Source organism: Barbus barbus (assembly GCF_936440315.1).
Source record: "Barbus barbus genome assembly, chromosome: 2".
In the NCBI taxonomy this organism is placed as follows: domain Eukaryota; kingdom Metazoa; phylum Chordata; class Actinopteri; order Cypriniformes; family Cyprinidae; genus Barbus; species Barbus barbus.
In genome coordinates this window covers 15,776,391-15,794,301 of record NC_136730.1, presented here as the reverse complement: position 1 = coordinate 15,794,301, position 17,911 = coordinate 15,776,391, and the positions used below count along the sequence as shown (strand labels likewise).

Below are 17,911 nucleotides of genomic sequence, written 5' to 3'. Positions count from 1 at the left end.
TATGCTTCACCTTTATGCTTATATAAAATCTCTTTAAAAAACTGAAGAATTAACAGAAACAGAAAATAGTTCTTCTACTAGTCAACTTTATGGCACTGAACTATCTTGTTATCTAGAATTTGTTTTTGTGATAATTGATTACGTGGATGCCACTACCACACTAAGGATAAGCATTTTGGGGGATTCTTTTGAATTTGTTTTAACTATTGCTTTATTTAAAATGGTTTATAACTGTGTATTGTTTCATTGTTTTTCTCACACATTTCATGTCACACATCAGTTCTTCCTTTAATTTTAGTCTCAGTAAAATAAAGGCACAAAAACACTTTATGTGTGGGACCAGAATTATTATCAGTTATATTACTGTTAGGTAATCAAAGATGTCATTTGAAATGAAATGTATACTTGTAAACAGGTTGCCAGTATTTCGACTAAATTAGCTGTAATATTTAGCCTGATGAGTCATTTATAAATCATTTCAAGTGTCAAGAATAATATGGTGTTAAATAGAACTCTGTAATTTGAGCTTATATTTGATCGTCCTGCTTTAACTGCTTTTGATATTTAGATAAACACTCTCATTAGATGCCTAGCTTATCTTTCTGCCATTTGCATTCAGCCATCCTGTCTCAGTGCACCATTGTTCAAGCAGAACTTTTTAAACTCGGTTTATGTCTTACCTCTGTACACCTAGAAGACAGAACCACCAACCCTGCCAGACCCACAGGAGACTCAATGGAGCAGAGAGAATTAAGCACAAAAGAAATAATGGTCATGAGGTATGTAGTACATGTAACTGCAGTGAAGGAGTGCGTTATAAGTTAAAGTAGCATTGAAAATGACAGATACTATAACTGAATACAAGAATACCGAGCACTGGTCTAGATATTCAGCGCTTTTTGAAACAGCACAATTAAATATTAGCAGCCCTTGGAGAATTAAAGCCACATCTGGATGTGGACGTGCTTCATTTGGCAATATTTAACCACATTTTTGCAAAAAAGAAAGAGAAGAAATCCTATTCGTTGTAGTCAATTAAACTATTCATTTTATTAGGATTTCAAAATAATTGATTTCAGACTTCTTGAGTTGGACTTATAAAAATAGCATCTGCATACAGTTGAAAACTGAAACAGAGCCAGTGCTGCCAGTATCTTTCCAAGCTTTCTACTTGACTTATACTGAACTTCTCTTTAAAAAGTGATGATAGATGGAGACTTAAAGACTGACGCAAGTAATTAATTATACAGCTAGTAGGGTAAAGGGTTCCAGTGGAGAAAACTGATAGCAATTGTATTTTTTTAATCGACTCTTTGCCTCTCTCTGGTGGTACAAGTATGTATCACAGTTCATCTATTTGAACTGTCCATAATGGATAAATGCAAAAACACTTCAAACAAGAATAAAACTATTTAATTAAATGTTTTTTTTTTCTACAACTGTTTGTGTGTTTTTTTGAAACCTTTCACACAACGAACACTATAAATGATCTGATGAAAATGTTTTACTCAATGGTCAAAAGTACATTGCAACTTTAGATATGGAAAAACCGTAATCACAGCCATTTGTAATATTTCATACATGAATATAAATCCAACAATGAACAACAGATGTTCACAAGCAAAAGAGGAAAATAAATTCTCAAATGTAATGTGTGCAAATATGCAATTTCCATCATTCAAATTAAATTTTCCTTTTACCTGCCGACAGCTTGAAACTTGCTTTTGATGGGTGAATACTAGCATACGAAAACAACAGAAAAAGTGCTTTGATGTGAATTTATCTTATTTTGCCAAGTTCCCATCAGTTGTGATAATACTCAACAGCATGGCTACATGTACTATTGCAATTTAAGAAACACAACAGTAATTGATTCACTAGTTGATCAGCAGTAATTGATTCACTACATTACCTAAAGAAAAAAAAAAACTTTGATTTTTGTCAAATACAACAGGATGTCTTTTCTAGCAACATGGGTATTCTATGTTCTGGAAGACTTTGTAAAATAGTGTCCATATGGTTGGATTGGTCTACACAGAAAAAAAACCAAAAAAAAAAACCTAATGATCCCTTGTGGGGATAACATGTTCTAATAGGGCTGCCTTTAGCATATGACGACACATATTTTCATATGTGCACTTTTAAAGTATTTTGGTCATTTTTACAATTCTGAAATTAATATTTACAAAAAGTCTTGGCAGACTTTTTTTTTCACAGATTTGTTGCTGAATTCCAAATGGCTACATGGATTTAAGTGAATATTCAGTGAGCTAGGGTAAAGTGAGCAGTACGAATGTATGTCAGTAATAATACATGAGGATTTAATAAGGTTGAATTACAGAATATGGACACTACTCCCTTCCCTGAGCTATTAAAAATGGTCCAATGAAAAAGCCCACTACCATAAAAAGGAGAAAAAAAGTTCTATAATTATAGAAGGACCCCTCACCATACTGGCTTTTTGGTCCACTTCAGGGCACCTGGAATACGTCAATGTGTGCATTATACAGTATTTGTACCTGCCTGTAAGCAGTGATATGTTAACAATAAATGCTTTTAACAAGTGACCAAGGGACAGAGCTTAATTTCACAAGAACCTTCATTTTGATTAGAATACATCTAAGTCCCCAATCGGCTGTTCAGGGCACTTTGTCGACTTGAGTGGTCGCAGAATTTGCCGGTTGTTCTGATCTACTCGGTCTTCTTCCTGAGGGCAGGGCTGCTGTTCCAGTAGTAGAGGACTTGAGCTGCGATCACACCATTACAGAAAGAAGAGATGATGTAGGTGACAGCCATGAGGGAATCTCCCGTTTCCTGTACAGAGGACACATTAAAATGGGCATTTATTAATGCCAACCTGTTTTAAAATAAATGTAAAATCCAAAGAGGACCATAATAGTTTTCATAACAGTAAGAATCAGGTCATACGTTTATTTTTTTCAATAAATTCATTTAGCACGGATATATTCAATTAATCAAATTAGTTAGATAAGATTTTTATATTGCTCCAAAAAAAAAAAATCAAATAAATGTTGCTGAACTTTTAAAATTAATCAAAGAATCTTTTAAAAAATGTAACAGGGTTTCCACAAATATATTAGGCAGAACAACGTTTTTCTAAATTGGTAATAATAAGAAATGTTACTTGAGCATCAAATCAGGATATTAGAATGATTTCTGAGGGATCGTGAGACACTGAAGACTTAAGTAATGGCTAATAATATAGAAAACAACTTTACATTTTAATTTATAATATTAAAGGTTTTTTTAAGCAAATGCAGTCTTGGTGAGCATAAGAGACTTCTGTCCTCCAAAATATTGCATGACATCTCATTATAGTGGTTTTACCTGCACTGTAGTGAATATGCGTGCTAAGGAGCCTGCAAACAGCAGAAACACTGAAATAGCTGACAGCTGTCCAGTGTGGCCATTTTTGTAGTTGGTACCAGCCTGAATTAACTGAAGACACAGAGAAAATCGGATACATTGCATGAAAAATATATTTCTGCTGGGTCAGCTGTTGAACAGCATTGTTGTTTTTTGTCCAGTTTACCCGTCCAAAGATGATGGCTGGCATATTAGAGGCTTGCATGGTAGTAACAACGGATATTGGTGTCGCGGGAGAGAGTAGGACTGCCAACAGACCAAAGTACACAGCCAGAAACCCAAAACCTGCAAATAATCACAGCACAGTCAAAAGGTAAACCAGAAACATTGACATTTAAAATGAATGAAAGCAGCACAGATTTTTTTTTTCAAATTTACCTTTGATGCTGTTTCCTCCATAGTGCTGTATGAGGAAACCAATGGTCACAGTTTGAAACATGAGGAAAAGTGCCTCACCCCAGGAACTGTAAAAAAATGATCACAGTAAAACATGTTATATCTTTATGTGTTTAGTAACCAGTTTTTCCCCTTTGTTGTTTGATATTTATAAATGCATGGTGTTTGTATAGACAGATGTTTACCAGACTTCAGCATAATTATGAAAAAGTGTCACTACTACTGATTTACCTGAAAGGAAAGCTGTTGGCAATACTGTAGGCCATGGTGCCCGTGATAGCAAACAGCTCCAGTAGCACAGAGTTAAAACTCAGTCCCTCAGCACTTCTGGCACCAGTCAGCTTTAGAATCTGAGGTAGTTTTACTATGAAGAGACATACACAAAACATCCATATTAGAAGAAAATATTTTTTTGTGTGTATGTGTTGTAAAGATGAAGATGATTTCATACCTAGTACAGAACCCAGAATGATCCCAATGCCCAGTCCTTTGCTGATTACAATCTTCAGACAATCCACTAAAGAAGAATCACAAAGAAACTCAGGTTTCAAAACGACTAAATGCTTGCATGTGAAAGTTTAGGCACATATTTAAAACACATTACTATTGTAAATTATAATGCAGGTGACGTTTAGCATATATTAATTTAAACCAAAATAATCGGAAATTTTGACAGATTTACGGAAACCTCCGATGATTACCGAGGACATACTATAGGTATCCAGTAAGAAACTGACATGTAAATCCAACAGCGAGATTTAATACAAATATAACAGAAGAAAACACATTTACAGCTCAGAGAACCGCTTAATAGCAACGAAACATATCTTGTATCATAAACATAAATAATTTATAATAATATCTCCTCTAAAGTCGATAAAAAGCGAATAATGCAGTTACTACCAAAGCTGGCAAAACGACAGGTGCTCCGATGTTTTAAGATAAGAGAATAACTCACTTTGTCACTGAATCGTTGCAAGTATACCAGCAAATAAGCTTTGAAATATCTTCTATTTATCTATAACGTTACTACTAAACTAAAAAAAATATGAACCTACCGTGCAGAAGATTGAACTGTAAAAAGAACTCGTCATAACATTTTTCTGGCATTAAATAATTAACCAGAATATCTTTAAAAGGATCCATGAATGTTTCTACAACTGCTTCCGCCATGATGCAAACGTCCCATCTAGTCACGTGATGTCGTTCGCTACTTTAACCCCTCCCCTTTTTTATGGAAACTCTTCCAGTAACGTGTTCCTTCGGTTTGCGATTAAAGAGGGTGGTAGCCCAAATTATTTTTATATAACATATTAAAATAAATTGCTGACAGCAAAAGGTGCCGCGATTGTTCCATAACGCCGATAAAAAATAAACCAGGCTAGTTTGTCCTCAGTGACGTTCCGTAGAAGCTATAGTGAAAATAAAATTTTAGATGTGGTAAACTTTTTGTTTCTTTCATCTCGAAGTATCCCAGTTACGCAGACTAAAATGGACACGCATCGATCAATAACAAAAAGCGAATCTGGCATCAATTCCGACATTTCAGGCCAACCATACTGCGTCTCAGTGTTAAAAGAGGGCTACTGCACAGCGGAAGCAGACGGGGCGTTTAGAGCTGACGGTACCATTTCTTTAATTACCGGACCACAAACTATCCTAGTGGACACCGGGGGCCCGTGGGACCGAGACTTTCTCGTTGCAAAACTTAAAGAGAAGGGTCTGACCCCAGATAATGTCGCTACAGTAGTCGGAACCCACGGTCACTCGGACCACGTGGGAAACTTGGGCTTGTTTCCAAACGCCAAAATAATCGTGGGATGTGACATAAGCGTGGGGGATCGATATCTGCCAAACCAGCTGGCTGAGGGACAGCCATACCCTATTGACGATTATGTAAGTTATTAGACTAGCGAAAGCTCTGTATATTCTGAAGTAGTAGTATATAATCAAGTAATCCACTTTATCCTCAAGGTATCCGTCATTCCCACGCCTGGCCACATGGGTAGAGATGTCAGCGTCCTGGTGAAGGGAACATCGGAGGGGACAGTCCTTGTTGCTGGAGACTTGTTTGAACGTTGCCATGATGAAGACTCATGGAAGGAGCTGAGCGAGAATCCTCAAATACAGGAGACCAACCGACAGATGGCGCTGCAGCTGGCTGATGTGATCATTCCCGGACATGGGCCATTATTCAGAGTGCACAGGAAATGATGACGATGACATAATCCTAGAGTTATAGAGCAATTATGAAACCTTGACCACAAAGAACACAATTTATAACACCAGTGTGACGCAGGGGTTTTAAAATAAGACCTTGGTACTGACTCAAACCACTGTAAGTTACACCTACTGTAGATGTGAAACGAGGTTATTTATCAGTGTTAACCATGGCTTTTATACTTCAAATTTAGATTTTCGATTTACCCGTATTGACTGCTCAAGGCAGTGACACACTTTCTCGAGTTATTTTTAGGCTTTGTCTTGTTTTTAGGTCATGTGTCAAAAGGCTATGGAAGATAAGATTGACGTCAGATGTTGTAACTCGGTAGTAAATGATGTTAAGGATGGGACTCTTCAGAAAAAAATAATATATGCAAGGACATTTTATGTGTGCCATCTTAATTCTTTGTATAGGGTTAATACAAAATGTAAAATCATTGCTTCATGCTAAAGCTGTTTGCTGTAGCCTGCCAAAATATGTGCATTGTGATTTATTTTGTGTCAATATAAATATGAATTACAGCATTTTACTATGTTTGCATGTGTTTTTGTTCTCATCCTCAGCCCAATCCTTCTTTAGGACCTGCAGCATCAGCTTAAGAAATCAAATCTTATTCATGTAGTTTTTAAGCACTGTACATTTACTGTCCTTGAGTGCTTTCAAAAATATTGGCTGTAAATTGCTTTTAAATGTTATAGAAAGCGGTGACTCGCTGAGCTATTGTACAACATTTTACGTTTTGTATGACATCGTGCCTTTCCTTAAGTTCAGGTAAAGTTCATTAATGCTAAAAGTTACTCACAGTGGTTAACCAAAGAATATGCCTTCAGTGAAGTCTCAGCACTTGTTTCATTATTGCTGGCTTACGTTGATGAGGTAATTGAGTGTTGTGGTAAACCAATTAATGTAGTATTCATTCTACTTCTCAGATTCTTCTGAATAAATACTACTATATATTTCAATTGCGCTTGACACATGGCTTGTGTATGTTTTTCCATTAACTTTATAGATGTTATGATGATACAAAATATGTCTTTTCCCATTATCGATATATTCCTAAATCTGGGGCCCTATGAAATTCGTTTTATTTTATTCCAAATTCCGTTTTTTTTTTCCATTTTAATTTTCTGGATTCTGAACTCTTTTTTTTTAAAGTATAAATTATTTTTTTTAATCAAAGCATGTCTAATTGTTTTAAATCATGAAACATATACAGTTTAACAGCAATTTATTAAAAGTTCAACAAAAATTTAATTTTTAGAGCCCTATAAAATCCCTTTTTCTCAAATTCTGTTGTTTACTTAATTCTGTGTTTTCCATTTTAATTTTTCTGTATTGCATATTAATGGTTTAATTACATTTTAGAGTGATAACAGAACTCCAACTGTTTCACCTTTTGTGTCACTCCGCTTGCAGCATTTCTCACAGCGAGTGTCATGGTGGATGCCCAAATTCACTATAATTTAAAAATAATACTGTTGTAGTGTCACAGAATGTAGCTTTAAGAGTTTTTAGGCAATAATGTACTTGTTTAGACATCAAACATGAGGTTTGTTAATAAAGATAATGTCTATTTGAAAATTTGCATCTACATTTTCAGAGATGTGAGCTCCGGGGTGTCAGCAGCCATTGATGAAAATGAAACAAACCCCAAAACATGAAAGAAACATTTTTGATTATCCTTAATATAAGGATATATACTTCTACTAACAAAATTATAATTTTGTTAGTAGAAGTACTATTAGCCTATTTCATTGAGAAATATATTTCTTCCACAATTTATTCAAGTTAAACCAAACTTTTATTTTGAAGAAATAAAGACTGAAGGTCTGAAGACTGTTTTTATATGATAATGACAAAAGCTTTTCTTAAATAAAATGCTAAAATGCTCATGAAGTGACTCTCAGAGAACCAATGGAGATTATGTTAACGTACTCATATATTGAGGCAGCAGAGGCTGAAAACACTGCAAGCATCACACAGTATTTTTAGTTAACAAAACTACGCGTCTGTGTCATTCATTCACACAGAGACACAAAACATGCAGAGTTCATATTTAAATAGTCTTTTGAGGCTTAATATTCACAGACACTAGTCCACATCGCGTTTAGAAGTGCACTGACCTACTTTTGATTTATTCATTAAAAATCTGACAAATTCCGTGACATTGAGTGTTAATAGGGTGGAGAAAATTCAATTTTTATGAATAGATTCCGCGTTTCTGAAAAGTCATAGGGCCCAATATATCTGTACCTTGATCCTTTACCTAATAGGTTTGACATATGCTGTAATTACATGGAATAAAATATGCAAATATCTGATCAGTTTCCGCTGCTGGTTTATAGATTTTTTGATAAGAGAGCATGTGGGATCTGAATTTAAGTGCAATGAAAGGTTCAGAGTTCAGTAAAGAGCCACAATCAGACCCAACCTCCTACAACAAAGTGGCATGGTTATTCAAAGTACAGTCAATAATTTTTTATGGCAACCAGAAAATCATAAAAATGTGACATCAGTAATTGACCTGACGACAGGTAGGTGTGTTAGTCTAGTCAAATACAGTATTTATATTCCATCCCCTCCTCACTTTAGCACTCGAGAAGAAAGGCTTACATGTTTAAAGTCTGCTTAATATTTTTCAGTTTTACTTAAAATATTTACATCATGTGTACAGGAAAGTGCTCCAAGTTTATTGGCATCAGCCTTTATCCGCTGGCACTGCTGTCCATCATCTGCAACATTTTTCTGTTCTTCCCTGATTTTCAAACCATTTATTCCAAGGAGGCAGCAGAGGGACTCTACCGTCTTACAGATGAGATCAAATTCATGGGAGGTGTTGTTGGAGGAGGCATCTTGGTGAGGAATTTCTCCTCTTTCTCATTGTATTTTCACTGAGTTTTCCTTTGACAGTTCTGTTGTCAGACCAGTATATTGGCACTATTTACTGGAATATCCTAAAAAGAGAGCATTCATTGTAGGCTACATCTGATACAGCTTCTGTTGACATAGCTATTGTGTTTTTCCTTTAAGGTGTTGATCCCTGCTATCCACATTCATAGCACTGGTAGAGAAGGCTGTTGTGCAAACCGCTGTGGGGTGAGTTCTTCTAGGTTATTGATTTTTTTTTTTTTTTACACTCTAATACACTTTAACCATTGAAACACTGCCTAAGCAATACAGCAGGTGTGCCCACTTGAAATAAAAAAGGAATATTCAATAGTTCACCCAAAATAGAAACATTCTATCGTCATTTACTCACTCTCATGCCATTCCAAACATGATCAAAAATACTCTCCAATATTTTCCATTTAGAGACCCTTTAATAAACTTATTCCGGTTGTGTTGTCTTTGTCCATTAGATGTTCCTGTCCATTATCTTCGCTGCAGTTGGTGTGGTTGGTGCCCTGTACAGTGGCACTATAGCTGTGCTTGGACTGATTCATGGACCAGTTTGCAGGGGTGAAGATGGTATATGGAGCAGACCATTCCTAAACAGGTATGAAAATTAATGGTCCATCCCATTTCAAAGGGCCTAAGAGGGTTAAGAGGTTCGTTTCAGAACTGAAAACATCCTTTCCAGCCCCAAAAGAACATTTATTGCAAACAACTTACAGAGAGAAATAGAGGCTCCCTCTCTCTGTGGCCCTATTAACAGTGTTTGTGGAGCTCTGCCTATTTATAAAAAACTAATTATGTGACATACGTTTTTTGTTGTTGTTCTTGTTATATATTATTATTATTATTTACTATTTTACAGCACTGCAAGCTATTTGGGAGACTCTGACCTTTGGGATTTTTGCAAAGAGCCAGAAAATATTGTGGAGTTTAATATTGGCCTGTTTTCTGCTCTGCTGGTGGTTGCTTCTTTAGAACTGCTGCTCTGTGGATTCCAGGTGCTCAACGGCCTCTTTGGCTGCATCTGTGGTACATGCGGTCACAAAGAGGTATGTATTCTGGATAAAAGTGACAATTTCTAAAGGTCAAATCATTTACAGTATTTACTGCATTTATTGCTAACAGTCTATTTCTAGTAATATTGATTTATGGTTTCATGGTGTCTTGTACAGTGTTCTGATCTGATATGATTTGTTCCTTTAGGTGGCATAAGTTCAAAATGACAACAGACTGGATAATACAGGATCAAGATTTATTACCAGACACGTATCAGTCTTCATTACCGATCAGTGACATTTAGCAAATGTGGGAGTGTACAGTAATAAACAAGAAAGGACCATACTTCAAACGAACTTCACTGACTAACATTATATGTCCTCTATTAAAACATTATTTACAGATTGAATAACATATTTGAGAAAATGTGGCAGGATAACCTTACTGGTAACCCCCCAAAAATAAATAAATTAATAAATAAAATTGGTCCATTTTTGTATACATGTAAATATGTTAGTTTTATTTTTTTCTTATATTATGTTGTCAAATATCCAGCAATTTCAAGATGTTATGTTAATGTTACATTGAATGTATGAATGTATTCATGCTATCATTGCAAAATATAATAAAATAATGTTCTAAAAACATTATCTTTAACAGGTTTTAAGTTTACAATTGTCACTGAATTACATCTATGGATGTGTATCAAAAGTAATAGCAGATTCAACCATTTTTATGTCAGGCAGGACTTTTTTTACTATGATCTAAATGTACCTAGATATTTAAAGCAATTTACTCTTAAAGGATTTAGCTGGTGTATTTGGTTGTGGTGGCTGAAATAAAACTCATAAAACTCTATTTTAACTGGCCTTGGCTTCTTTATTAAACTTTTGTGATAATCCCTGTGATTTATTACTGAGGAGTTCAGTGCGTTTTTTGGATTTTTTCTGCATGTATTTTTATGTTCATTCATTAGGTTTTTAAGCAGCATAAAAGGGGACCTAAAAACGAGGAGAGAAATGACAAGCAACAGACTGTTTCTGCTCACACCGCAAATGCATTTCCTGAGGTGAAGTTGAGGAGAGGTGAGACTGCAACATAAGTGCCATCTTGGTTCATTAGCATCAGTGCCAGACGAAGAAACTCTCTTCTACAAAACACAAACGGTGAGTGCAATTGCAACATCCGTATAATCATTTTCCATTCTGTCATTTTAAATAAGGCATCTTTGAGTTTTGTGTAATTTACCACTTTTTATGCAACTATTTGTTCACATAAGATCTATTCAATCAAACATTTGTGAATCCGAATGAGAAATGAATTTTAGTGAATCTTAAAATATAAGATTAGAAGATACATTAATGTGTATTAAATTCATTTGACTTCTCTGCCATATGGTTTGTCTACACATTTAAAATGGTATGTTTTTGGGCAGTCCTGACCTTTAACAACTTCTATATATAAAAGTAATACATGTTAGTCTAAATATTATTTTCATTTAGTGTGCAAGTAGCATGAACAGTCTATAAATATATTTAAATAAACCAAGCAAGAGTGCTACTGAATTGCACAGCTTTGACAGTTTTGTTAAGTCATTTTCTGTTCTACGGTAAAAGCGTCATTTATATGAGGAAGCCAACGAAGTAAAAACTTTTCTTTTTTTTTCTTCACCTTTTTTAGCTCATATAATCCTTGTGTGGGTGCCAGGATGGCAAGATCTGAGATGTACATTGTACCCTTTATGAGACTGTTCATGTCACTTGACCTTTAAAAATACACATTTCAACATTTCAACCCTACACTGGTTTCTGAGAAGGTTTATTCTCAGACACCTTCGTATTTCCCACGCTCACAAGCTATTCTTGCAATACTCTACTGAACATCTGCAAATAACCAATAATCAAGATATCTTTTGGTGCAAAGATTGTTAGGCATGATACTGTTGCAATAACAATCATTACATAACGATTTGTTTCTCTGTCATTACAGGCCATTGAAGGTCAGTCAAGAAGATAAATCCTAAGAACAGCAATGTCAAATCTTATGAATAAGACATGTCCGAATATGACATTTCAAAATCCAGAACAAGACCAGGTTTTTGTTGGTGTGTATTCAGTGGTCTTCATATTTGGCCTAACCCTCAACCTGACCGCACTTGTGGTTTTTTTCCGTAACTCTAAATCTCGTTCGCACACCACCGTGTACATGATTCACCTGGCCTTTGCTGATATTCTTCTGGTTTGTACACTTCCTGTGCGGATCTATTTCCACAGTGGGTTGGGGGATCCACACCCGACTATCTGTGAAATTACCGGTCTCATAATGCTAACTAACATGTACAGCAGCGTCTTCCTCCTCATGTGCATTAGCGTTGACCGTTGCATAGCAGTCTGCTTCCCGCTGTCTTCTCGTGTCCGTGAGGGCCGCAAGAAAGCATGGTGCGTGTGTCTGGGAATCTGGATCCTAACTATTGCAACAAGCTTACCGATCTACTTCAAAAAGAAGCAAGCCGATATGAAAAATTCCACTACAAAGAACTTCACATGTTTTGGTGGTTTTCCTTTCTATGCGACTGAAACAGCTCCTCTTGTTTCCACTCTAATTATCGGGTTTGGGATCCCACTAATCATTATGATCCTCAGCTCATGGGGGCTCATCCGGGCAATAAGTAAAAGCACAGCTGTCCAGACCAGTGACCTAGTAGACAGCGTAAGGATTAAAAGGATGATAATAACAAACTTGGCCATCTTTCTGTTCTGTTTTCTGCCGTATCATATTATGCTCTTGATACTTTATGCCAGTGAATATCCGTGCCCACTGTTAATGGCCTACCGGTATAGCTTCATGGTAGCTTGCATGAATGCAATGCTGGACCCTATGGCGTACTACTTCACAACAGAGACATTTCGAAGAAAAATGGACGTTGAAGCAGTACGCAAAATAAGGCAAATGAACAGTCACAGCTCAGACGGAAACAACCGCTCACGTGCCCCACTCACAACATAAGAACATCAGCTGCGTCTACTCGACTCTGAAGATCATAATAAGTGATCATGTAGGCTAGGTCTTTTGTGCTTACACTGATGCAGTTTACATGATTGTTCACATAGAGATTTCTGCTTTTATAAGAACCAAACAAGATGAGAGATAATTGTGTATGACTCAAATTTAGGAAACCACAAGAAGTCTTGACTTTTCAACTTACTAGACTGCATGTGTACAAAAGTAAGTGTACTGCGTAGCCTTGGTCTTTATCATATATGCAACTCTGAAAAAGTAAATAAATGATTCATTTAGCCACTGAAGTGCAACCCCTATTTTTTTTCGCAACAAACTCTTACTGGGAAACTGTTATAATAAATATAACAGTGTGACAAATTAGGATAATTATTTTTTGATAAACATACAGAAGATAGTGAACATATTGTAAGAGATAAATCTACATTGCAGTAATGATTCATAGCCTTTCAGTTTTGCAGCAGTGTTTTTATTCTCGTATTTCAAATGTTCATATTTGTACGTATTTGTGCATTATAATTTTCATTTTTCGTTTTGTAACCTATAGCTATAGATGTATGTGTTTAAGTTAGCATTAACTTCTTAGACATTTCCTGTTACAATGTGAATAGTTGTTTGAAAACCACCAAAACCCATTTTCCTGCCTGATTACACACCCTTCCTCCTTTCAACCACAGCCATTTGACCTGGTGCATCTAGCTTGTGCCGAGTACAATAGAAATCGTGTGTAAATGTTAATAAAATGGATTAATACTGACCGAAGTATTCTTGTTTCATTCTCTTTTTGCAGTTTTAATTATTGTTATCTGTCCATGTGGTTTTCTTTTTCTGATGCCAAAGGGAAACTAACAGGAGGCACTGCATTGGTAAATAAAAATGTTTTATTTATTTAATTTTAAAAGAAATATGGCGAAACGTTCCTCTCATGACTCCGTTTTCCAGCACCCGGCTTTAATTGTATGTTCCTGTACCCTTTTCCCTCTAAAAACATTGCATTTACAAGCTTGAAACCTCATCTTCGTTAGTGAAGATGAAAAATGATTCGTTGCATAAATACGCGCTAATGATTGTGGTTAAATTATAATATTAGAATATTTTAACGTGTTGCTAAGCTGTTGTTTTTCAACGGCTCTGGCAGAAACTTGCACCTTGTTGCTAGGAGATGTGTGACAAATATAAACAGTATGTTCTAAAATTGGCTCAGTGAGATGTCAAACGTGTTTGAAACTTTTCTGAAGCTAAAAATCAAGAATCTGTGACCATCATATATTACATGGTTTTTCTATTAAATCTGCAGATTGGCTCTGACTTTTGGAAACTAGAGTCAACTTCTTCATACTATAAATCTGGGCAAAATTTGTGTAATGTATTCCAGTATTTAGGCACTTATAGAGAGGGTAGGTCTGATTTTCAGGGATATAATCTTTAATTTTTACTCCAGTGCTGCCTTCATTTTCATCCTCCAGGTAAGTTGAGAATTGACATTTCTAAGGATGCAAGTAGATAACCACAAGTCTGTTGAGTGATCAGTGATCGACTAATTTACCCAAAAGCAGGGGCAGTTTTTTCATTAGGATGAAAGGGTGACACAAGAGAAGTGCGAAAGGGAGGGATTTTTACCATCACACATTCAACCACAGTGTCCCACGATCAAACTCAACTTGAACTTGATCTATCATTGTTCTAGATGAGTGGTTTTCAGACCCTGGGTCGAAAGAAAAACAATCGGTTGCAGAATGATTTATGGAAAATGTATAGTATGTAACAATTCAAGATTCAGTGAAGAAGGAAGCGAAAATGTAACCTTAATAAGAAAATAAACAAACAGTTAGCATTCAGCGTGAGACTCGGGCAACTGACACTTTTCTCACCCCACCCATCCTTTTTCTCATGCAGTCAAAAGCACCCTCAGACTGTAATAATTGAATGTTAGCAAATCAGATTTGTTAAAGGCTGCAGTGTGCATTTGTGTTTGTGCTTTGTAAAGTGACAAAAGATTCAATTCAAAACGTGTTTTGCAGCCAATCACAGACATACTTGATTTCTTGAACACCTGTGATTGGCCATTGCATTCACTCACCTCTAAACTTTTTTTCCTGCATGCTGGTGAATCCTTTCACTGTAACACAATTGTAGTAAGAGGTTCACTGATTATAAAGGAACTTTGTGTGATTGAGATGAACTGAAGTAAGTGACACCTTATTAGTCATTATAAAGTAAGGGCTATTGTTGTGGAAAACGTGCTCTCGTCGATGGTCTGGACCTCAGTCGTGCAATTAGAAAGGCTCAAAAACAGCAGAGTTTCAAATGTGAAAGAAAAGACTTTATTATAACAAGACAATAAAGTCGAGAAGCAGCTGTCCCATTGACTGATTCTGATTCTGTGAGTGTCGGTACAGAGTATATATATGTTTCTTATTGCCCATATTTGGTAGTTCCTGTTATTCTCATTGTCTATGTCTGTTTGATTTACCACATTTAATTACTTGTTCACCTTGTCTATTTTTTAATGGTGGCATTCGTCTGTATTCGTCATTTTTTAAAAGTAAAAGTTCTTCTTCTCCTCCCATTGGTTGGCAGTGATCCCAGACGACATACATCACAGTTGGTTACATGTATCTGTCATATTCCTCATATTCTGGAAATCACCCAAAGTTCCCCAGGTTATCCTAAGTTTACTGTACTCCTTGACCGGTGTATACGGCCTATAAAACATCTATACTCAGTATGACCAATAGATGGCACTCTAAGACCATTTATCAGTATTCAGACATCCAGTACAGTAGGATATCACACTTTTGCATAGACTAGTACATGTTTGCATAGAACAGTGCATGAATTACATTTTTAAGCATGTTTTATCATTTTGAATAAGATAATGTTATAGTGAGTAAACAAAAATATACAATATATTCCTCTCTTTGAGACTTTACTAAGTCTCACAATCATGTTCATTACCTAGAGTGCAGTTCCATGAGTCCACCCCTCAGTTTATACCCTCTTTTAGCCAGCGTGCGGCCTCTCATAACCTCTTGTCAGATTGTTTCTTCATGATACCGCACTCCAGAGGAAGCCAGACCCAAACATCTCTCCTCACCTTTTGACTAGAGAAGAGTAAAAGAATCCGTCTTCCTATCCAACCATACTTTTCGGGATTAATAATTCAATCATTAATGTGTGTGTAAGCATGTGCACAAAATGTTCAAGCCTTGCCCATGGTTGTCATGGTTATGTAGAATATATGAGTGATTAATCAATACATCTAGAAAATAGATTTAAAACACTGGTTTGCCCCACGCAGCCAGAGGAACTCTAGGCATTTCCGGTAGCCTAGAGCGCTATCTGGTGTTGTTATCCTTCGTTGCCAGAGGAGCTTCCTCTAGCCCTATCTGGTGTTGGAGTAGATGGTGGGTTTTTAAACCCCGGTTGAATCTACTCATGTTGCCAAGCACTGAGGTGCTCGTCGATCCTTCCTTCTTCCTTTCTGGCGGCATGTCCCAGTGTGTACAGCAATCATTGTTATAGTAACTAATGGAATGTTAGTGTAATAGCATAAAAATAAGTATAGAAAAAATACATATTGATCTCTGAAGGCTGGGCTAAATGAATAAACACTGTTATTGCACTCCTGACTTGGGTCAGACCCTCAATCACCTTTCAGATACCAATTAATCCTTCTTTGTCAGTCCCTTTTTCTGGTTGCAATGCCTCATAACATGGACAATGACCTGCTTCAGACCCTTATCGTTCCCTTTTTCTTTCAGTATTCACATTATACATGATTAGTAAATAATTTCAATATAAATGATATAAGGAGTAAATATAAATGATATAAGGAGTAAATGACTTCAGGAAGGGGCATATGCCAAAGGAAAATACATAGTACCCCTATCTCTCTCCCTACACTATCCCACACCTCTAATATATCTACAAAAGTGAAAATAAAGAAGTATAAAAAATTAAAAGGCACCCCTTCCCTACCACTCCGTCGTTCTTTCAGGAAAGGTTTCACAGAATAGTCTCTTCCAGGTCAAAGTCGTCTAGTTCGTCCAGTCCAGGGCCCACAGTGTATCCGTGAGCATATCCAATGTCAACTCCGGTTGGTCTTACTGATATGCTTAGCATCTGTTTGGCTGCAGCACTGGCTAGCATGGATCTGATGAAAGGTATAACACAACAAAACAGTGCAAAAAACACAACAATAGCAATAGCTATTACAATTCCCACCTTAATCAACCACCCTTTCCAAGACCCAAAAATTGAATTTAACCAGTCTCCAATCTGCAGATCTGTTCCAGCATTCAAGGTCACTTCTTCCCTCAGATTTTTCAGTTTATCCATCGCTTGGGTGAACGATCCATCTGGCGCTGTATTATTTGGGATATAGGTACAACAGTCAGAACCAAACATTACACAAACTCCTCCTTTCTCCGCCAACAGCCAATTCAAAGCTTGTCTATTTTGCCATGTCATTTTGCTTGTTGCATCTAATTGTTCTCCAAGAGCACTTAAGGCATCATTGGTGTAATTAATGAACCTCTGCTGATTATAGTAAATGTAATTAATCCATTCAGTGTTTTTGTTGGTGGCTATCCATACAAGTAGAGACTCAAAGCCAGACTTTACCTCATTTCTTGCTTTAAATTTATCTGGTATTCCTCTAGGTTGGCCAATTGCATCTAAGTACACCTTCGGGTCTGGAGCATACGCTCTCTTTGCTCTGCTTACTTGTGATTTGGGGTTCTTTACACTATCTATGTTTCCCTCAATTATTGTTATTCCTTGCATCAATCTTACTCTGGTGCAAATACCTTTCCAATCTTTTGGGAGTGTGGTTCGCAATCTTTTTCCTCCACACATCCAATAATAATCTGCCACGGCTTCTGTTTGATCCATTAGATAATAAATAAAAGGAAAGTGAATTGTAGCTTCTGCACATTTGTCTATTAATCTCACAATTGTCATATTTGTTTTTATAGTTGCGGTAGCATACAT

The 17,911-nt window shown here is 36.3% G+C and overlaps 4 protein-coding genes across 5 annotated transcripts; 3 read left to right on the top strand and 1 right to left on the bottom strand.

Annotated features, from left to right (window-relative positions):
* Positions 1-1,027: 1,027 nt before the first annotated feature.
* LOC306886336 (mannose-P-dolichol utilization defect 1 protein-like) lies at positions 1,028-5,930 on the bottom strand. Of its 2 annotated transcripts, none has more exons than XM_079443375.1 (7): positions 4,842-5,565; positions 4,235-4,300; positions 4,015-4,147; positions 3,766-3,851; positions 3,554-3,672; positions 3,349-3,459; positions 1,028-2,814 (listed from the first exon to the last, which is right to left on the bottom strand). In XM_079443375.1, the coding sequence occupies exons 1-7, from the start codon at positions 4,954-4,956 to the stop codon at positions 2,692-2,694; spliced, it is 753 nt and encodes a 250-aa protein (XP_079299501.1). In that variant the 5' UTR covers positions 4,957-5,565; the 3' UTR covers positions 1,028-2,691. The 2 variants fall into 2 exon arrangements, with proteins under 2 accessions (XP_079299501.1, XP_079299502.1); XM_079443376.1 differs by lacking the exon at positions 4,842-5,565 and adding an exon at positions 5,746-5,930 and having other exon boundaries at positions 1,284-2,814.
* Positions 5,003-6,978, top strand: mblac1 (metallo-beta-lactamase domain containing 1). The gene is made up of 2 exons (XM_079443393.1): positions 5,003-5,679; positions 5,758-6,978. The coding sequence occupies exons 1-2, from the start codon at positions 5,275-5,277 to the stop codon at positions 5,995-5,997; spliced, it is 645 nt and encodes a 214-aa protein (XP_079299519.1). The 5' UTR covers positions 5,003-5,274; the 3' UTR covers positions 5,998-6,978.
* A 1,693-nt stretch (positions 6,979-8,671) lies between these two features.
* Positions 8,672-10,755, top strand: LOC306886371 (transmembrane 4 L6 family member 1-like; the record flags this gene model as incomplete). Its single annotated transcript, XM_079443412.1, has 5 exons — positions 8,672-8,863; positions 9,038-9,103; positions 9,367-9,503; positions 9,765-9,951; positions 10,106-10,755. The coding sequence occupies 5 exons, from the start codon at positions 8,672-8,674 to the stop codon at positions 10,112-10,114; spliced, it is 591 nt and encodes a 196-aa protein (XP_079299538.1). The 3' UTR covers positions 10,115-10,755.
* A 191-nt stretch (positions 10,756-10,946) lies between these two features.
* Positions 10,947-13,674, top strand: LOC306886321 (lysophosphatidic acid receptor 6-like). Its single transcript, XM_079443335.1, has 2 exons — positions 10,947-11,064; positions 11,888-13,674. Exon 2 carries the CDS (start codon positions 11,930-11,932, stop codon positions 12,902-12,904), a length of 975 nt encoding a protein of 324 aa, XP_079299461.1. The 5' UTR covers positions 10,947-11,064; positions 11,888-11,929; the 3' UTR covers positions 12,905-13,674.
* Positions 13,675-17,911: the final 4,237 nt, after the last annotated feature.